The sequence below is a fragment of the Eschscholzia californica genome, unplaced genomic scaffold (genome assembly GCF_041429995.1).
Source record: "Eschscholzia californica isolate CP2 unplaced genomic scaffold, dmEscCali1.0.p SCAF_2, whole genome shotgun sequence".
NCBI lineage: Eukaryota > Viridiplantae > Streptophyta > Magnoliopsida > Ranunculales > Papaveraceae > Eschscholzia > Eschscholzia californica.
In genome coordinates this window covers 9,583,807-9,605,353 of record NW_028238309.1, presented here as the reverse complement: position 1 = coordinate 9,605,353, position 21,547 = coordinate 9,583,807, and the positions used below count along the sequence as shown (strand labels likewise).

The 21,547-nt window shown below is 36.3% G+C and overlaps 2 protein-coding genes, 1 non-coding gene and 1 pseudogene across 6 annotated transcripts; 2 read left to right on the top strand and 2 right to left on the bottom strand.

Moving 5' to 3' along the window:
- Window positions 1-2,384: 2,384 nt before the first annotated feature.
- LOC147556047 (zinc ion binding protein) lies at window positions 2,385-7,331 on the bottom strand. Of its 3 annotated transcripts, none has more exons than XM_086663773.1 (6): window positions 6,788-6,924; window positions 5,080-5,165; window positions 4,214-4,371; window positions 3,911-4,106; window positions 3,196-3,750; window positions 2,385-2,896 (listed from the first exon to the last, which is right to left on the bottom strand). In XM_086663773.1, the coding sequence occupies exons 3-6, from the start codon at window positions 4,366-4,368 to the stop codon at window positions 2,705-2,707; spliced, it is 1,098 nt and encodes a 365-aa protein (XP_086519899.1). In that variant the 5' UTR covers window positions 4,369-4,371; window positions 5,080-5,165; window positions 6,788-6,924; the 3' UTR covers window positions 2,385-2,704. The 3 variants fall into 3 exon arrangements, with proteins under 3 accessions (XP_086519899.1, XP_086519900.1, XP_086519898.1); XM_086663774.1 differs by having other exon boundaries at window positions 5,080-5,142; window positions 6,788-6,864; XM_086663772.1 differs by lacking the exon at window positions 5,080-5,165 and having other exon boundaries at window positions 6,788-7,331.
- Window positions 7,009-11,294, top strand: TIM50 (Haloacid dehalogenase-like hydrolase (HAD) superfamily protein). The gene is made up of 10 exons (XM_086663775.1): window positions 7,009-7,332; window positions 7,793-7,881; window positions 8,540-8,576; window positions 8,752-8,813; window positions 8,901-9,020; window positions 9,363-9,467; window positions 9,558-9,656; window positions 9,785-9,941; window positions 10,043-10,145; window positions 10,892-11,294. The coding sequence occupies exons 1-10, from the start codon at window positions 7,077-7,079 to the stop codon at window positions 10,935-10,937; spliced, it is 1,074 nt and encodes a 357-aa protein (XP_086519901.1). The 5' UTR covers window positions 7,009-7,076; the 3' UTR covers window positions 10,938-11,294.
- Window positions 11,295-11,749: 455 nt separating this feature from the next.
- On the bottom strand, window positions 11,750-11,839 carry TRNAM-CAU (transfer RNA methionine (anticodon CAU)). Its single transcript is given in 2 exon segments — window positions 11,750-11,785; window positions 11,802-11,839. It is a non-coding gene; the product is annotated as a tRNA-Met (tRNA).
- A 2,130-nt stretch (window positions 11,840-13,969) lies between these two features.
- On the top strand, window positions 13,970-17,720 carry LOC147556044 (glucose-6-phosphate 1-dehydrogenase, chloroplastic-like; annotated as a pseudogene). Its single transcript, XR_015235142.1, has 9 exons — window positions 13,970-14,152; window positions 14,256-14,354; window positions 14,578-14,691; window positions 14,881-15,081; window positions 15,156-15,305; window positions 15,390-15,510; window positions 15,913-16,142; window positions 16,216-16,416; window positions 17,316-17,720. The product of XR_015235142.1 is annotated as a glucose-6-phosphate 1-dehydrogenase, chloroplastic-like (transcript).
- The last annotated feature ends 3,827 nt before the right edge of the window (window positions 17,721-21,547 follow it).

The window sequence follows — 21,547 nt, the reverse complement described above, 5'->3', positions numbered from 1 at the left end:
TGTTGCTTACAGCCGACCCACGTAATTTCGTGTTCTTGTGTGATTGTTTGCTTCTATCATTGTCACTCGGATTCATGTTAAAAAAATCTTCCCGCCATTGTAGGAGCTTACTTAAAATAAAACTAAACAGTAAAACACAATCTTGAGTTGTATTATTTCATAGAGTTTGAGAGAATGAGATGATCAAAACTTAATAAATCTTTTTCAGTCTGTATCATGTATATTCCGAGTACTATAAAAATGAGTAATTGTTCATTTTGATTTTGAAGTATTTAATTGTTAGCATTTTATACTAATTCATTAAGCTCCTGTTTCAGTTAGAAAGGAACTAAGAGTCGTGAATACTTTGTGTCGGAAACCTAAATCGCAAACAATTAAGAATTACAAAGGAGAAACGAATCACATTTTATCATGAAGTTGGGATCAGTAAAAGAGGAGAGACAAATATTTAAGAATCTTTTTTTAGTATGATTATATTGCTCATTGTTATTTTAGGTGAGAAATAGTAGCACTTACTGAGTGAAAAAACAAATGACTTAAAATTACTGGTCCGTATTTAATAAATAAAAATCACTTAATAAGTACAAAAATCGAACGCTCTCACAACCTATAAGAGAGTGGTGTTTGATTTATGGAAGTCAGATCTAAAATCAGCCTCAAGTCTAGATTCACTCCAATGATATTTTAGAAGTTTAGTTTTTTGAATCGCGATATTTGATTCGTGTAAATGAAAAAAATATCTGGATGGTGTTATTTTCTTGAGTTAATTCCTATATGGCCCCCTACTTTGTGACCAGCTTCCTTTATGGTCCCCTTTTTTTCGTAAATTCAAATATGGCCCCCTTTTTTGAGGTAAATGTCCCGATTACCCTTCTTATTAATATTTTTTCAACATAAAAAAAAAAAACTTGAATTCCACCTTACTTCCTACTCCCCCTCACATATCTCTCCACATCATCTCTCTTTCTCTCCATCTCACCTCTCTCTCCAACTCACCTCTTTCTCTCTCTCCAACTCATCTCTCTCTCTAACTCACCTCTCCCTCTCTCTCCAAGTCACTCCTTCTCCGACGAAAGTAGCCGGCCGGAAAATTTCCGGTCGGCGACCTTAAAAAAAAAAAACAAATTTTTTTACCTCTTCTATCTCTCTCTCTAGAACTCCGGCGAAGGGGAAACCCCTTCGCCGGAGAAGGTCTGTTCTTGAACAGACCTTCGTGGTCTGTTCAAGAACAGACCTTCGTGGTCTGTTCAAGAACAGACCTTCGTGGTCTGTTCAAGAACAGACCTTCGTGGTCTGTTCAAGAACAGACCTTCGTGGTCTGTTCTCCGGCGAAGGGGAAACCCCTTCGCCGGAGTTTCTAGAGAGAGAGATGAGGGTAAATTTTTTTTTTTTTTAAGGTCGTCGGCCGGAAAATTTTCCGGCCGGTGACCTTCGTCGGAGAAGAAGGAGTGACTTGGAGAGAGAGAGAGAGGTGAGTTAGAGAGAGAGATGAGTTGGAGAAAGAGAGAGGTGAGTTGGAGAGAGGTGAGTTGGAGAGAGGTGAGTTGGAGAGAGGTGACGTGGAGAGAGGTGACGTGGAGAGAGATGAGTGGTGGAGAAGGAAGTGAGGTGGAATTTAGGTTTTGTTTTTTATTTTATTTTGAAAATGCATTAATCAGAGGGGTAGTGATGCCATTTGTCTGAAAATAGGGGGCCATATTTGAATTTACGAAAAAAAGAGGCCATAAAGGAAGCTGGTCACAGAGTAGGGGGCCATATAGGAATTAACTCTATTTTCTTTCATATTTTTTTAACTAGCTTCAACGCGAGCAAACTAATCCAATGATACTAAATTTCATTTGCAGACATAAATCAAAAAATCTGGTAGAGCTTCTTTACGTAGAGTAAATGCTCAAAGATCGACTCAGACACTGCTGTGACATTTGCTAGTCCCACCTACTTTCCTTACCTATTTTTGAAAGACAATATAACTTGAGCTTAAAAGTACAAAATGTGTCATCAACATTGAGTAAAATTTTGAATCAAGCTCTAAGTCATTGCAACATTATTCACATTGATGACAGGGTCTATACTTTTAACTCCAAATCATTGTCATTGTTAAACAACAACAGAGGTACTATCTCTATCAAGAAGATACCAACTTTTGAGTCCAATTTTGAGCCTAAACTTTTGAATCCAACTTTTGGCATAACCCTAAAGAAAAGAAACATTGACATGGGCTCCCATAGCAACCCATAACTAAGAAATGTACTCCATAAACCCTTATGAAACCCTTTGAGACAATCGGACGATTTTCTTACATACTAGTATACTACTCTTAATACAAGGAAATAACTAGTATCTGTTTATGGCATTATGGAAGTAGACATTCAAATTCATCCAAATTTAAGCTAAAATCAGTTCTGATTAAAAAAAAAAAAAACGGAATTCAAAAGTAAATAGTCCATCACATTCAAGTTTGCTACATCATGACATTCCCATGCCAAAATTAGGCTTTCTTTACTGAAAAGAACAATTGTTTTCATCTAATATAACAGTCCGAAGAAACATAAACTTATGGGGAATGAAAATGTTCATCGCTTGAACTCAGCTTCTCCAAAAATCATAGATAAAGTCAGTAGCATTTGTAAATTATATACGGGCAAAATACAAGATATCTTTCTTCATATGGAGATCTATACAGAGGTGAGTGTTCTTACAACTCTTACGTACCGAGGTTGGGAGTTCGGGTACTAACAGGTGCTCCATATGAATATCTCCACTGTCCACAAGCTTCACATTTATCCATGTGCTCATTGTTTTCGAGGGTACAAAATTTGCAAGACCAAATCTTGAACTTCGTCTCAATATCTTTGGTCTTTTCCGAGCTGCAAGCTTCACATATTGGAGCTAATGGCTGAAAAATATAATGACAAGTGAATATACATCCAAGGATTTCGTTAGAGTATTGCATCAGTGTAGTGTTGTCGTCGATTTAATTAAGAATATGCAAACGATGCTACAATTAAAAAAATCCCCTTAGTACATTTTCATTTTCTCTCTGCTACCAACTGAACAATTTTACGCTCAAGTGACTTTTCACGTTACACAAAAGTTTACATGAATAAGTAGTAGCGAGGAATTTGGGTCAAAGAAACACTCCGAGAAGCAAAAGGAAGAAGGGCTAAAAGATAACAAACTAAAATTGAAGCATACCTTATTAAACAAGGTGCAATTACCACATTCCCAAATTGCTTTATCTTCAAAACTATTTTTTGCCCCATGACTTGGTACTCCAGAAGTTGAAGCCTGCATAGCTATTCCTGCAGAACAAGGCTCTGATCCTGACTTGGATGACAGAACAAGTACGTCGTTATCTAATAAACGGCTCCTCTTCGAAGGCATTGTATCTGTAGACTTTGCGGCCTTTGATGCAACATTTTCTGGCATCTCCGAACTACTTCCTTCTTCAGCTAAAGCTCCAAAAAATTGGGATTCACACCACAAATCATCTTGCAATCTCCTTTCTGCAGCCATTGCGGCAGCTTGTACAGGACTTAGTGCAACCATGATATTATTATCACCACCAAGACGCTTGGGCCCCTGAGGTAAAAGAGAGCTGGTACGTGCTCTCTTTTCTGCCGCAGTTAGTGCAACTTGGCGGATAGATGAAAGAGGGGGTTGACGAGAAGAACCACCCAAACGTTTCCCAGGTAAATCAAATCCCTCCCCTGTCCCGGTTATTCCTTTTACCATCAGCTCCTCACATTCCTACATGAGAGCATAAAGTAAATGCGTAAAAGGATGGATATTTACAAGTGAAGGCGAAAAAAAAGTGAAAAGCATAAAGGTAAAAACAGATTATTCAACGTACTTAATTATCATTGTGGCTTAAATCAATCATAGTAAGATACTTTAGTTATGAGACAACCTTTCTGAGTTCATCCCAGAGCTTATAGAAACTAGCATTATGAGGGCCATGAGCATTATGACAGAGTTCATGAAGCATTGTATCAAGAATCTGATCGTAAGGAAAGAAATCCCAATCTCGGTTTGGCTTCCGCAGTCTAAGCTTAACTTGCACACCTCCTCCGACATTTACCCCTCGTAGTGCTGGATTATTTGGACTGTGTTGTTTTACCATGACACATGCAATCTTTAGTGACTGAACGGTTAAAAAGAAAAATATTTTGCAGAAAAACAACTAGAAAAACATCTAAGAAGAAAGGTTTACCAGAACTCAGAAAGAAGCTTCACCCTCCATTTATGTTTCTTCATGATGGGTTGAACCTGTTTTGCTATTTTATCGAGAATTTTCTTTGCTTCATCTTCTCCAGGCTTTTTAAGAGCTTTAACTTCCCAGACTTTGTTAAGATCACCAAGATCCATTACCTGATGAAAACAAAAAAGTTTCATCTAATCCTATAACCAATTAATTTATCAAAGTATAAGCACGTTTTCTACAAATTTGTCTATCTTACCATAGAAATCTCAAAATAGTAAAATGCCCACAACTTAGGCAGTTGAATCACAGAAGCGTGATAAAGAAATGAAATAGTGTTCTGCAAACAATCATTTTTTTTCAACAATTGGAGGTAAATTTACATTCTTTCATATAGGTAAAACCATCATGATTTAGAAAGGGTTTCAACATTTTCAATCAAAATCTAAGTTTTAATACAGAAATGAAGGTAATGCCACAACCCAGTACCCACACAAGCAAGAAAATAAACCTAGAACTGAAATGCTTCAAGAAATCGAGTTCTGGTTTTCTTTTTTGCTTAATAAGAATTACAAGTTGTCCAAACATTTGAGGTTTTAAGAATTTAGTACACGATAATCAAAGAAGATATTAGCTAAACAAATCAACATTGGGAAGAAGAACCAAACAAATTTACCAAACTCTTTTCGTAGATAACAATCAAAGAAAGACAAATGAAAGACAGATCAATAAGAAACAAAATTAAAGAGGAATTAGACTACGAGAAACACCATTAGGAAGAGGATATTAGCTAACAAATCAAAGAGGATATTAGGCTATGAGAAAATTTTCAAACATATAAACTATTTGAAATGATTAGGGTTCCAAAGAAATCTGACCTGAAAGTTGAATGTTCAGAACTCGACGTGATATTGTGAATAGAATCAACAATGGAGGAAACCCTTGGATGAAGAAGAAAGCAAACCTAAGTTCCCAAAACAGGACTCGATTACCTTAAATTTTTCAAAATTACTTTATTGCCCATTTACATATTACACCATGTTTAACATAGGTGGGTGATTTGGGGAAATAAGAAAAGCACCAGTGGTGCAAAATCTTAAAGGGTGGAAAAAAAAGCCAAACACACCCTTCCATGTTGTCGGCAGAGAGTCGTCGGCTGGTGACAACCCTCTCTCCTCTCTCTCTCTCTCTCTCTCTCTCTCTCTCTCTCTCTCTCTCTCTCTCTCTCTCTCTCTCTCTCTCTATCTAAGTTCCGGCGAAGGGGCTCTCCCCTTCGCCGGAGCTTGGAATACTTTTGAGACTAGTTTTCTTTAACCCCAAGTAGTTTAAATGTATAAGTTCTCCTATCTCCTCTGGTAATGCATGAACACATCGACCATCATTCAGGTCTAGTTCTAACAGCCTTAACAATTTGAGACTTGTGCATAAAAATCTATATAATGGTTTACCTTTAACGGTTTAACCTCCAGTAACACATTAAAGAACGGATGTTGTATTGAGAACAGCATAACTCCACCTTCTCAATGGGATGATGTCCCTCGTGAAGTCAACGAAACTTACTTGGCTTTCCAAAGTCATTTCCGCTTCTATAAACTTCAAAGAACCTATCTTCTTTAGCCTCCCTAATGTCAAGATCACGAAGATGATGGTGGAGATCCCCGGAGTTAATGGTGGAGGTCACCGAAATTTGGTGGAAGCTGTTGGAGTGCATGGTGGAAGTGGGAGAGGAAGAAGAGGGAAGAAGCTGAAAGGTTGAAGTGTTTGGTGGAAACAAAAAGTTCCAAACTTTTTTGTTTCCACCCAAGACTTTGTACCCCTGATAATTTTCTTATTTCTCCAAATCACCCACCTTTACATATTCATTTACAAATTACACCATGTTTAAAAAAAACCCAGATTTTGACACGTGTCAAAATCTACGGACAGAATCAAACCAAAAATGGGCCGTTGGGTTACGACCCTCATTTACAGAGCATAAAATGAATTGGACTCTGAAATTTCAAGAGTATAAAATTTCAAAGAGATGAGAAAGATAGAGGGCCTGGTTGCCACTGACCAGAAGTATAAAATTTTAGAGTCCAAAATACCAATTTCAGAGAACCAGAAGTATAAAATTCAGTTCGAGACCCCAAATTCCTAATTTCTAATTTGTAGAACCATAATTCATTAGAAATTAGGATTGCTTCTTCTACATTTCCAATTTTAACATAAGCAGCCAAAATCGTATTCCATGATACTAAATCTTTTACAGGACTTTCATCGAACAGTTTCCCCACATCACTCATATCCCCCACAAACACCATACATAGTAACCAAAGCATTTATAACATGAACATCTAAATGAAAACCCGTTTTCATAACATGATTTTGAATTTGTTTTCCTTCTTTTACAAACAATCTAACAGAACAAGCTTGAATTAAAATTGGGTTAGTGTAATTATCATGTTCAAAGTTCTTTTCTAGCATCAATTTGTATAAGAAAAATAGTAGATTGACGATAATTTCTATCCAAATGTACTAAACTCTTTTCGTAGATAACAATCAAAGAAACTATTTGAAATGATTAGGGTTCCAAAGAAATCTGACCTGAAAGTTGAATAGAATGATCAATGGAGGAAACCCTAGGATGAAGAAGAAAGCAAACCGGAGTTCCCAAAACAGGAGTCGACGTATTATTAATACCCACGGGAATCTTTTTTTTTTTTAGATTTTCAAATGATAGTGGGGAGCCCTTGTTTAGTATTACTTCAAAAAGGAGGGACCAAACTCTAAATTTTGAAAACCCATTCCATGAACTGACCCAGTAGCACTAAATTAGCAAAACCCTAGTTTTTTTTTTCTCTCACTAGAAGGTTTAGAAGAGGAGAAACGAAAAATGTCGCAAATTCGATCTCGTCGTCTTCTCTTATATTTCTCAAATCAAAATAGATTATTCTCTTCAAAATTTTCTGCAAATCCCCCAAAAGAACCAATAGTTTCATCTGCATCTCATCTCAACAATGAAGTTCCTCACCCTCCCCCCATTTCTCCTACTCCCGTTGTTGAAGATTCGAAATCATGGGGTTTTCTCAAGTTTGGGATCTTCGCAGCTCTTACTGGAGCTTCTGCAACTGCTGGTTATGCCACTTACGGTATTCTTTTCATTTGATCTCTTCTTAGTTGGTTGGATTTCTTGATTCTACCTTTTTTTTTATTGGGTATTGTTAATTTCAAGTATTTGCCCAAATCTTCAAGAGCTTATTGTTAATGATTCGAATTTAGAAGAAAGTTTGTATTTTGAAAGTTTTACCCAAAAATAAAGTAAGAAATTGGACTACTACCCATTTGCCCTAGAAGCTAGAACCACTGAGAAAATTGAACTCCATGGTCATGGTTTTTTCAGTAGATATTCACTGAAGAAGAAATCAATGGGTGGGTTTTACACTTTTTGGGCCTTTGGCAAGTGAATGCCTTTCAAGTTTTAAGTTTTATTTAAGATATATCTTCTGAATGTTAAATGATATTAACATCAAAGAGGAAATGAACTGATTATGAAGTAGATGAATGCACATTGATGAAATTTTTGAATTGTTATGTCCTCGTAATTTTCAGCATATACGGTGGATGAAGTGGCTGAGAAGACAAAGTCATTGCGGGAGTCAGCAAATTATACTCTGGGAAATGATGCATCTTCTCTTGAGGTAAGTTATGACATGATTTACACTTTTCTTTTATAAGTCGATGAAATCTGATTTCTTATTGGTTTAGACCAGAAATTTTGTACATTAGCATGTAGTGGAAACTGCAAGAGAAAAGAAAACAACTTGCAAACAATCTTGAGTTTCATAGAGTGTGAATCATATTGTAATGTTGCATGTAGTTAGCGAGGATCTTTAAAATGAGGCTTCATGTTTGATCATATAGTTTTCATTGGATTTACCATTTCCATTACAATAATAAAGTTTGTCCTTGTCAGTATTCAAGTAAAGAGAAAGAGTTCTGAGTTTTGACTATGTGATGTACTGAGTTGCCATTTTACGTATAGAGTTGTTATATTTATGAAGGGTTTTTTATTTTTTCAAAAGAATGTAATAATGGCACTATTATTCAACAATTTAGAGTGGAGAATTAGTGAAAGTGGGATCGGGGGAAATCCGGGAATATTGGAAAACTAAGGGGCTTACAAGGCATAAACATATTTTTGTATACAGATTCTAATCAACATGCATATTTGTATAAACTCAGCATGGTATTGTGAACGAACATCACATTATTGCAGATTTTACTATATTCTACTCAAGTGCAACTTTTTTTCTATTTTATATAACGTTAGTTGTTGTTTTTTTTCTAACCTGACAGAAATTCCAGGCTTTGCTTTACTCAACAGCAATGACAGGCAAGTCTCCTGCTATTTTCTTTATCTGTTTGCCAATTTCCTTCCCCACTCTTATGCTGCTAGACGAGTTCTAAGGTGGCTCATCTATTGTTTCCAATTGCCTAGAGACCATGGATTTTTTAGTTTACGAGTCCTTGAGCTTTTAATTTTATAATGTTACTCTTTGATATTTCAGTCCCTGCTAAATCCGCCGAACTTTACCTGGATGTAAGAAGGTCAATTGAAGAGCATGTTAAGGTATGAAGAGCACGATATGTATTGATGGTTTGTAAGTTGATTATCTGTTGAGAGTAACCTCTTATGCATTTCTATTCATTATTGAAGGGTTTTACAGAACCATATGCAGAGAAGCTTCTTCCAGATTTGCTTCCCGAAGAGGAAAAGATGGGCGTCTTAACTCTTGTGCTGGATCTAAATGAAACTTTGATATACTCGGACTGGAAGGTGACCTTCACTTTTTTTTACTACCAGTTATACTCGTATTCTTTTAGGCTTTCAGCAAATTAACACAGGTATTAGTTTATTACTAATTAATACCTCATATCTCTTCATATTCTTTGGTCAGACGAAAAAATCGAATTATTATCTTCTAAGATTGACTTCATAAATAAATTTTGTTTCTTATTTGTTTACTCTCGTGTCCTATATCAAGGGTTCATTCGGTAGCATGCTTGTCAAACACTCAAATTTAGTGGAACATTAAATATTTCAAATGAAAATTTACCTTTTTCAGAATGTTTCCAGAGTTTCTTAATGTAATGCTAATATTACTTTTTTCTTCTGAAGCGTGACCGAGGTTGGAGAACGTTCAAAAGACCAGGAGTTGATGCCTTTTTGGAACACCTTGCCCAATTTTATGAAATCGTTGTCTATTCTGACCAGTTGCCTATGGTAATTTGATTCCTTGTGCCGAAGACTAGTAGTTTTCCATTTTCCCACATCATTACTTAACGTTTTCTATTATGTGGGGACGTTCTTTAGTATGTTGATCCTATCATTGAGAGGCTAAACGCAAAGGGAGTTATCCGATATTATCTTTCCAGGACAGCAACTCTATATCAGGATGGGAAGCACTATAGGGTAAGATTTGTTCACTTATCTTGTTCAACCCGAACAAACTTGTTTTCACTATCATTATCAAATCTTATCCCAACTATTTGTGTGTGTGTGTGTGTGTGTGTGCTATCTTTAATAGTTTCTGTTTGCAGGACCTCTCAAAGCTTAACAGAGATCCTTCAAGGATCCTATATGTTAGTGGACATGCCCTAGAATCTACCTTGCAGCCAGAGAATTCAGTTCCAATTAAGCCTTGGAAGGTCGAAAACGATGATACAGCTCTTCTGGATATTATACCATTTCTTGAATGTTAGTTATCTTTATCTCTTCTCAGAATGTAAACATTTAACCACTTGTTTCATAAACGTAAAGGCTTAAATGCTTAATGATCTTCTTTGGATAAACAACAGACGTTGCTCGGAGTAGACCTTCTGATGTAAGACCAATATTAGCATCTTATCAGGGATGTGATATTCCAGCTGAGTTCATCAATCGTACTAAGGAATATCAGAGGTATGTAACTTTTACTTCTATAAAGTGTCAAGTATTCGTCTATAATATATATTTTATGGATAAAAGGTTATGATCCCTATGCTCATTTCAGTACCACGACATGGTGTTTTATCTTGCTATTTAACACAAGGATATGAATGCGTATAATTTTCCGATAACTCAAATCTAGGACCCATTTGGTTCTGCGTCGACGTATTTTAGAACTGGAATTTGGAAATTCCCAATGTGGCTGCAGTTCTGAGCACTTCCTTTCTCGGATCTGAAGTTCTGAACTGTTGGGACACCCCCTCGTTAAATAGCAACCTTTTACTGTTCTTTCTTTTATAAAGTCAGTGTGCTCACAAAGAACTGCAACACATCAGTTTCGTTGGATTTTTTGGCTTTAACCATCTTAAACTAGGTCGAGAAAAGATGCGCCACTTTATCGAGTGGCAATCCAAAAGTGTCATTTATAGCAAACATCTGTGAGTAGACTCGACATTTTGTGGAGACAAGTCTTACCGAGGTTGAAATCAATCATCAACAAGAATTTATTTTACTAATGGCTCTTGACATCGTCCAACGGGGGTTTGAGGGTTTCTATGAGCTAATTTTTGGAGTCTTGGTAAAAACGATCTCCAGAATGTGCAGAAAAATAAACCCACAAAAATTCAGCCCTTGGATGTTTATTCGAGTATCTCGTCTTCTTTGATAAATACAATTTCCTTTTCTGTTAAATACTTACCACTGGTTTGTTATTGGTGTAGGCGAATGCAAGAACAAAGGCAGCAGGGCCGCCTTTGGAGACGCTGATGTTTGAAACTCTGAAGTTACAACAAACAGGAACAGCGATGTGATTCATCATGGATAAGAAGAAATTTAGCTACAAGGAATTTGTTCAGTCAGAAGATTTGTCAGTTAACATTAGTCGATATATCGGCACCTTTAAGGGAATTCTTGTGTTTCTTCTGTAATCATGTCTGAAGGTTTCTCCTGAATCAAAATTTTGATCGTTCGAAATGGATTTTGAATATTCAACAACTTATTTCCAGCTTAAACTCTTGGTTAATTTTTGAGTTGTAACTAATCATTGATACGAGTGTTAGTTTGATAAGGTGGTGCACCATTACCCAGTTCTATTACTGCAAATGAAAGCGAGGACTTTTGGTATCAGACATTGTTATGATTTTACATTAGCAGTCACTTTGTTTTCGCCCTTGTGTTGTTACAGAGGTCTCCTGTATGTAGTGGGACTAGGAGTTACTCAGGTGGGTGTAGCCCGAGCCAAGTTTGATATACATGAATATTTGATACCCGACAATATCATGTTTCAAATAAATTCCTCCAACTCGATTCCTTGCTGCTTCCAAATGCGCAATCCCCCCCATTTGGTGTTACTGTTCCCACTGTCCCATTCAACGTATGTACTGTGTATGTTGTTGGTATGCCGTTCGGTAATGGGGCCTTGAAACACGGCAATGTCGTCTTTCGAAAGTATTTTGCCAACCCAATTCGTTGCTCCTCCTTCATTTGCTACAAAATTTTCAAGAACAAGGAAGGAGGAAAAACACATTTTCTTAAAATAAAGGCAGCTAGATGAAAAAATATGCAAAAAAAAGAATTAATGGGGTGAGAGAGGCTCGAACTCTCGACCTCAGGATTACTCGCTTGTATAGCTATGAGACCTACGCGCTAGCCAACTGCGCCACCACCCCAGTTGTTTCTTCTTTTCCACCAAGTAATATATCATCACTGGATAAATTTAGGTTTATGTCAATATTATTGACAACTTAGACTACCAAATGTTGACAGCGACAATTGATTTAAGAGCATCCCTAATTATTGTCTTAAATGTTATATATAAACACTATTTCAATGTTTTCAAATCTGAAATGTCTTAAAATGCCCCGGAACCTATTAAGAACCGTATGTATATACACTTCCAGAAAAAATAAATCAATGTCTGTTCACTACACTTACCCTTCAGCTCTTAGTTCCCCTTACTAGGGACATCTATCCACCTACTATCTACCCTCATAAAGATAGCCTAACCAATGCAACGGTGGGGGGGGGGGGGGATATAAAGGCGCCCATCCAAGTGTTATAGGGGTGCCTCCCTAAAGACAAATTTGTCAATGCAACGGAGAATTTGTGAGTAAAGAAGGTGCTTTTAACACTTAGAGGTGGCGCTCTAAAATTCCCATGCAACCTTATGGTAAACCCACACAAATTGTTTTTTGCTTGATCACTTAGCTTGTTGACAGATAGGTTTGTGTTTCTTCTTTTTCTTCTTGCCCACTTAATTTGTTGTTTGACCTTATATGATGAGTGTTATCTTCTTCCATTTATTGTTTACTCTCTTCACTGTAAGCACTATTCCTATTTCCTCCAACACCATCACCACTACTTTCTCCATCAATTTCTCTTTTTGTAATCCAAGGCAATCAAGCAGAAATCACTTCTTCTCAAAAAAAAAAAAAAAAAAACTTTAATAGCAGTGAAGAGAGGGGTGCCAAGGTAGGAATTGGAGTGAAATCGGTTTTCATTTGCTTAGAAACAACCTTCCGATCAGTTATACTCTTCGTGTTAGAGTTTTCAGGGTATGAATTAAAGTGAAATCGTTATTGATTTGCTTAGCAACAACTCTCCCATTAGTTATATTCTTTGCATTATGGTTTCCTAGGTATCAATTGAAGTGAAATAGTCTTTGCCTTCCATCAATGATACTGTTTGTGTTAGGGTTTCCATGTCTGATGGGAAGATCTTAAGTGATGGAGGAAATAATAATAGATTTGTTGGAGTCGGTAAAGGATGTGGCCGAAGTTGTTAATTTCTCTCTCTAGCAAAGAAAAAATGAAGATTTTATGGAGAAGATCTTAACAAAATCACAGGGAACTGAGTTGATTATTTCTTCCGGTGATGACGGCGGTTTTCCGGCGACAATGGCAGTTTTCCGGCGAAAACGAAAGGGATGTAAATTTAGTATTTTCTTAATTTATATTTTCAATTATTATTGTTGTAATTTGCTTTTAGTCAGACCTTTAGGGTCTCCTTTCACGGATCTTTAGGATCCTTTTGTCAGACCTTTAGGGTCTTTTTTCTCGGATCTTTAGGATCCCAACAGTGTCTGTGTCTAGTCTAATTTCTTTCTTTCTCTTCATGAGGCACTTTGCATTTAAAGGTATGTAACTCTCATGAAGTTTTCAGAGGAGAGAAATAAGAATTCATCCATGTAAACATTGTGATTCAATCACTTATTAATGGAATTTGTTCCCTTGGTTTCAAAAAAAAAATAAAGTAATTGTTTTCTCTCACATTGATTTTTTTTCCCTTGTTTGATTACTTTCCTAATGTTGTACAAAATGGGCAAGTGTTTCTATCTATATTAGGCTTTGATTAGTTAATTAGTTTACTTTCGGTATCGATGTTGTTATGCTTTGGTAGTTTTTGACCCTAGTTAGTTAATGATGTAAACTTGTTGTTGTCATTTTTTGAGTCATAAATCTCTAACAACTATAATTATGTGAAGTTCTTTGACATGTATAGACCTAGCTCTGATACCATGTTAAATTTTTGGACAACCAATTCAAAACCAATCGGCAATGAGTGCACTACAGAGACCTTATATGTATATTCTTGGTCACGAGACTTTCCTCTCCATTATTTGGATAAAATGAATCAAGTTTTCACAAACTCTAGAAAAGAAGTCTTGATTATGAACAACTAATCCTTCGTTTTTCTAATTGATTGCTATTTATTTTCCATAACTAATCTTAAGTTTAATCTCCGATTGTCGATTATTTGTTAATGCTGAATAAATGCTTGGTATGCTAGTGGGAGGTTTGAGTGAGAATTCACCTTCCAAAGAACCTACTTTATCGAAAGATGGGTCGTCTATTTGGTTCTCCGAATCCGAAAAAATGAATTCTACAATCAGCATTACTGTTGTTGGAGCTTCTGGTGATCTCGCTAAGAAGAAAATCTTCCCTGCACTATTCGCTCTTTTCTATGAAGATTGTTTACCAGAGGTTGGACAAGCTTGTTTTCTTTGACAACTTCTAGTTTATCTAGATGCCGATTTATATTGACTGACATTTCAATTTGATAAATGTGATTACTTTCTCATTACAGCATTTTACGGTTTTTGGTTATGCTCGGAGTAAGATGACGGACGAGGAACTGAGGAACATGATTATCAGAACTTTGACCTGTAGAACGTGACGAAAATTTGTAACAACCAAAAATGAGTCTAACTATGCCGGATTCTAACTACACCCATTTTATCATCTCTCAGATGTCTTTCGTAAGCCTTCAGGTATTGTTGTTGGCGGCATCTCAGTGGTCCCCGAATTGGGTCGCATTTTTGAGAGATAGTCGGCTGCCTGATTACACTTTCTTGATCAAATTACACTTTTTTTGCATCTTTCATTTGCTTTTGTTTGGTAATTTGTAGGAAAACTGCAGCTACAAGATGGACCAGTTCTTGCAGAGATGCTTTTACCAGTCGGCTCAGTATTATTCGGAAGAAAAAATTTCGGAATTGGACAAAAAACTGAGAGAGAAGGAGGTAATGTGCCTAGTCTCTTTGTACCAATGATCTTTACTTTTGCTGTATATTCTCTCAATTGTTGTAATTATAAGGAAAAATCTCAAAGATAAAATAAAATTTGCAATGACTGATGTTAAAATTATGTACTACTAACTTATATCGCCTTCTCTGACATGTTTCTTATGATATCTTTGAACTCTTCCGCAGGTCGGAAAGCTGCCAAGTCGGTTGTTTTACTTATCGATTCCTCCTGATATTTTTGTCGACGCAGTAAGATGTGGTAGTCGCAGTGTTTTTTTCAACAAGCGGGTGGACTAGAGTAATTGTTGAAAAGCCATTTGGACATGAGTCGTCTGGAGAACTAACTAAATGTTTAAAGCAATATCTAGCTGAGGAACAAATCTTCAGGTATATTACATGATATAGTTTCTCCAAATCGAAGCACAACAACATTAACGTCGAGTTCCTTGCTTATTTTATAGGATTGATCACTACCTGGGGAAGGAGCTGGTTGAGAATCTCTTAGTTCTTCGCTTCTCCAATCTTATTTTTGAACCTTTATGGTGTAGGAACTATATTAGAAATGTTCAGCTAATACTTTTTGAAGATTTTAGGACAGAAAGTCGATGCGGGTTAGTTCCATATATTCTTCATCTTTAACATCATATATATTTATATGGGAAAACATTCTTAATTGGGTTTCTTCTCGTATGCAGTTACTTCGATAACTATGGGTTCACCGGGGATATACTGCAGAATCATCTTCTTCAAATTCTCGCGCTATTTCCTGTGGAGACACATGTCACATGAGATGCCGAGGATGTTAGAAATGAAAAGGTGTGAATTCTTTTGTTCAGCTTTCCAAGAAACCAAATTTATAAAAGTTATACCTAATAGCCTCTTGAAGATGGTCATATTCTTGGTTGGTATGTTGAACCATGGAGACAGAGAAGATGTTAATAAAGTCCCACATGGACAAAGTGAAGTCTTATTACCAAGTAAATAATATCTAGGGCTTCTTTATGCGTGGCCAGATTGATTTTGAGTTGGATGCATACAAACTTAATATGGTTATATGGTACGAGGGAGCTAGCAGATACGTGATGCAATGGTTACACGTGATCCATGTCGCTGAACAAAAAGCTACATGATCTCCTTTTCGATACCTTAAGTTAGCCTATTAACTTCTAGCATATACTAAAACCTAATATTCTAGTCTTGGATGTGATCTTGATTCAGGTAAAGGTTTTACGTTCAATGAGAACATTGGCACTTGATGATGTAGTTGTGGGCCAATATAAGGGCCATATAAAGGGTGCTAAGTCATATCCTGCTTACGTAGATGACCCTACTGTCCCAAGTGGCAGCATCACTCCTACTTTTGAAGCCGCTGCTCTGTTCATCGATAATGCACGATGGGATGGAGTACCTTTCTTGATGAAAGCAGGCAAAGCTCTTCATACCAAAAGGTACTTTAATACTTCCTCTTGTCTTCTCTCATATTCTTGTCCGGTAATGTCCTCACTTAGAAAGTGAATTCAGGGCAAAAATCACAGTTCAATTTCGACACGTCCCTGGTAATTTGTACAAGAGAAATTTTGAAACCGATTTGGATAAAGCTACAAACGAACTGGTGCTCCGTGTTCAACCTGATGAAGCTGTACATCTTAAAATCAATAACAAGGTTCCGGGTCTTGGAATGAGACTAGATCGGAGTGATCTGAACTTGCTTTACAAAACAAGGTAAGTGCAGTTATATACATTTGATATATGATTTGAACAATTCTCATTCTCCACTTTTTAAATGTTCGAACATTAGTTGTGAATATCATGGATCCACTTCCTAGGGTATTGACTCATGACTGACTCGTTAAGTCGTATACTTAAACCTCTCTTGTATTCTCTAGTACCAATATATATAGCTATTGTTGTTCCTCTGGTTATGGTTTGAGTTCACTTTATCTATGTCTTGTCTTGATTAAGACAGAGTTTAGGTTGAAGTAGGGAACTCCCTTTCTCTAAGTTATAGAGAGATAAACGATAAGCGAATACCGACTTTATCAGTAATTCATTCTTTCGGATTAACTTAGATAGACAAAGGATAATGGAGTCGAGGCGAGAATAAATTCTCTTTCCTTAAGACATTTTACACCCCCGTAACAGTACCAAACGTTAGGGTGTATGCCTCCGGGATACAACGACTATCCTTTCAAAATTTTAAGATGGTACTTCTATATTCTGAAAGCGGGCAAACCTTCGTAAATATTATGAGCTCTTGATTGAGGCGAATAGATCTTCTAGACACTCGGATACTTCTCTCTTCCTTTTTTCAAGATATATTAGAATACTTCCCAATTAGATACTGATTGTTAGAAGAGATTCTAGATATACTTGAATACTTCCCAATCAGATACTGATTGTTAGAAGAGAAGAGAATGACTTGGATCTTCTAGAAGCTTTAAGATTATCACTTCACTCAAAACTTCTTTCTTCCTTTTATAAAACAAAAAGTAGTATGTTAAACACAATATCCTAGTCATATTCTTAACCTCTCTGATTGAGAAATACACAAAGAAGAACAATGCATGAAAACGGTTATGTGTTACTCTAAGTTGACTGACTGTTGATTCTTTCTTTGAAAGGTACTCGAAGGAAATACCGGACGCTTATGAAAGACTACTTTTGGATGCTATAGAAGGTGAACGGAGGCTGTTTATCAGAAGTGACGAGCTTGACGCAGCTTGGTCACTTTTCACACCATTGTTGAAAGAATTGGAAGACAAGAAGATTCCACCGGAGCTTTATCCTTATGGTAGCAGAGGATAAGTAGGAGCTCATTACCTTGCTGCTAAACACAATGTATGATGGGGCGATCTCCGCAGTGATGACCAGCTCGTCTAAAATCTACTTGGTTCTTTTTATTTCCCACCTTAGTCTTTAGAGTATTGGCGGGTTGTGTATATAGATCTTGATTGTGTCCCGTACTTTATAGTTGCAAGAGGCCAACGGATACAAAAGTACGAAGAGTTTGTTGTGGAACCTCCAAACTTGAACTTATCTGTAGCCCATTCTAAATAGGGAGATGCTAGAGTGTCGAGTTTTTAGCCCATTAAAATGTCCAGCTGATGTGGAATCACTAAAAGGCAAGGTTTTTTTAAAGGTTGATTATGGTGGGGACCGCTTTTGTTTCTAAATAAGGAAATTTAGGCAATTTAGTGGGCATTGTAGTTGGGCACTCTATCATTTCCCTTCTAAATAAAGGGGTTTTAGTTGTTTGAGCCAAAATATCACGAGGGGTGATTTAAAGAGCTCGAGACGTGTGGCCGTTGATTTCAAGATATCTAACTCTCATCCAAAATGATAGCTGGGTTGCTCCCAAATCTTTTTAGAATTCCCTTATTATATTATTTTCGTTCAAAATATAGTCGTGATATAATTCTAGTGAAAGTCAAATTTCCATTTTTTTTAGGAAGTAAATGAAGGTAAACTAAAACTATTTGTACTTGTCAAGAAAAATAGAAGACGTGTAAATAATAAGAATAAGGAGTAGTGGTTGTTGACATCCGTGGACTAAAATTTTGTAGCCAATTTAAAGTGACATAATTAATAGGTTAAATAAAACATGTATTTTGTAATAAAAATAGACGCAAGACTAGAGCACGAATTTATGTAGCGTAGACCTAGTGAGTATGGGTCGATCCCACGAAGACAAGATTGAAAAATTATTTAAGCCTAAAATTAAAAAAGGAAAACTTAGAATTTGGATTGCACGAGAAAGAAAAATAATAACTAAACATAAATTTAAAAAGGACGAGATCGAGATGAGATAAAGACGTTTCAAATGTCCCAAAATGTGTATGTTATTTGTTTAAGACATTTCAAATGTCCTGCGGTGTCTTAAAATGTCTTTGTTATTCGTTTATACGTCTCGAATGTCTTTCACTGTCTGTGTTATTCATTTGAGACACTTAAAATATCTCATATTGTCACTGTTATCAGTTTGAGACAATCATGAATATTTTGTCTAGAGTTATTTTCTTTTTGACTCCTACTTTGTGACCAGCTTCTTTTATGGTTTTGTAAATTCAAATTTAGCCCCCTTTCGTTAACCCCGTTAGTTGATGTTCATGGTCAATTTTTTTGTTTCCATAATTACCATTTTATAAAAATGATTTTTAAATTCAAAATTACCCCCCTTTTTAAGTTGGGTTAATCCCAAAAAAATTCTAATTCGTTATTTTAAAACAAACTAATGGATCAAAATGGAATTCATTTAAAAAAAGTAAAACAACCCATCTCTCCTCCATTTCATCACATCTCTCTTCTACATCATTTCTCGCCGCCTCATCATCTTCTCCACCAAAGGTCGCCGACCGACCAAATTTTCCGGCGACCTTCAAAGTTAATGTTTTTTTTAACGGAAATGCTAACTTCACGTAAGAAGTTGACGAATTTATCTTACGAAATGACGTGGCAGTAGCTTTTTGAAAGTTGACCGAATCTGAGCCGATCACAAATGAACGACTCAGATTTATCTCTTTGTCTCTAACTCTGTGAGAGTCAGAGAGAGTACGAGAGGGAAAAGACTTCTTCTCCTTCTACTTACCTGTCTCACTTCCTCTCTCTAAAACTCCATTAAAACACACCCATATCTCACCTGGAACTCCTAAAACAACAAATACAGATTAATATTATAAATTTCTTTCTCTTCCCATCTCAAATATTAATAATGTTATCTCTGCTTAGACTAATTGAAGTATGAGGTTAATAAGATCAACTTGAAACAATCTTAGTTTGAACCTAAGCAAACCAATTCTTCAAGATGTGTTAGGGATTTCTAGGAAAAACCCTAAAATCAGTAGCACCAAAATTCTGAACCCTAAAATCAGTAGAACAGGAATCCTAAGTCAGTAGCACAAAACCGTAATAGGTTTAAATCAATAGCAAAAAGGCCTAAAATCATTGTAAGAACATAAAATCAGTATAAAAAACTAAAAATTAGAGAGGTTTAGGGCATAAATGTAGAAAAATCATTGTTCTTCCCAGGGGCGGATCCATGGGGGTGCGAGGGGGTGCGGCCGCACCCCCTGGATCCTCCCGAAAAAAAATAGTAGTAGTAGTAGTAATTTTTTTTTTTTATATAGATGTAGGTATATGTGCATATGTATATAACGATGTGTTTAGATGACATGAAGAAGACTCTGGCGTAATGGTTGAAGTACGGGATTCAAGTGCCTTTGACGTGAAGGTCATGAGTTCGAAACCCAGTACCTACATTTTAAGTTTTATTTCTGAAGTGCCTGTGCTTTTAAGTATATGTAAATGACCGTGCATTGTAAAAGCAGAGTTGGAGAATGGCCTGATGGTAGAGATGGCAAGCCCCTTAGCGTTGGGAACTACTGTGACACGGGTTCGAACCTAGCTGCCCCCCCCCCCCCCCCCCCAATTTAGTTTTATTTTTTTAAAATATAATCAATTTAACTACTAACCTATATAAAATCAATTCAAATATCTTAAACCCCTACAAACTTCAAATCATCTACCCTACACTCTACAAACTTCAATTTATCTACCCTAAACTCTAAAACTTCAATTCATCTACCATAAACCCCTACAAACTTCAATTCATCTACCCTAAACTCCTACAAACTTCAATTTATCTACCCTTAAACTCTATAAACTTCAATTCATCTACCCTAAATCCCTACAAACTTTAACTCTAACCATAAATCCTACAAACTTCAACTCATCTATCCTAAAACTTAAATCCTATAAACTTCAAATCATCTATCATAAATCCTATAAAATTCAATTCATCTACCCTAAACCTCTATAAACTTCAATTCATCTATCCAACTATCCAACTACACAATTTTCTACCTCTATATATATCTCTCATTTCTGCATCTCAAACCACACCAGAATCACTTCTCCTCTACTACTACTTCTTCTTATTATTCATCTAATCAAGTATTCAAGTTCAACTAGTAATTATGGAAAGGTATTTTAAAAGAAAATTTTCTTCGGGTTCATCAAGTTCAACACCGGAAGTTCCTGACTCGACTCCAACGTTTTATTCCGTCATGGTTTAATGATCATCAAGAGTGGTTAGAATATAGTGTTGAAAAAGATGCTGCATTTTGTTTATTTTGTTATGTTTCTGAAAAAGGTAAAGTTGGTCGGGATACTTTTGTTAATGGAGGTTGGAATAGTTGGAGAAAACCTGACCGGTTAATGAAACATGTTGGAAAAATGAATAGTCAACATTATAATGCTCGGATTAGTTGTATAAATTTGATGAATCAACAACAACATATCACAACGGCATTAGATAGACATTCCGAGCAAACTCAAGTGGCATACCGCACCCATTTAAACGCTACCATAGAGGTTGCTCGGTATCTATTGGAACAAGGATTGGCGTTTCGCGGAAATGATGAATCTGAAACTTCACAAAATCTAGGTAATTTCATTAAACTACTAAAGCTTCTTGCTCGAAATTGTCCAGAAATTGATGCAGTTACATTTGATAATGCTGCTGGAAATTTGAAATTGGTTGCTCCTAATATTCAAAAAGATATTGCTTATTCATGTGCATATGAAACTATTAAGTGGATTATTAGTGATCTCGGTGATGCTCCCTTCTCTATTTTGATTGATGAAGCACGAGATATTTCTATAAAGGAGCAAATGGCTATTGTGATTCGTTATGTGAACATCGAAGGGCGTGTTATTGAGAGGTTTTTAGGGGTTGAGCATGTGACAGATACTTGCGCTAAAAGTTTAAAATTGGCATTAGATTCATTTTTGTGCAGATATGATTTATGTATTTCTCGCTTGCGAGGCCAAGGATATGACGGAGCTAGTAACATGC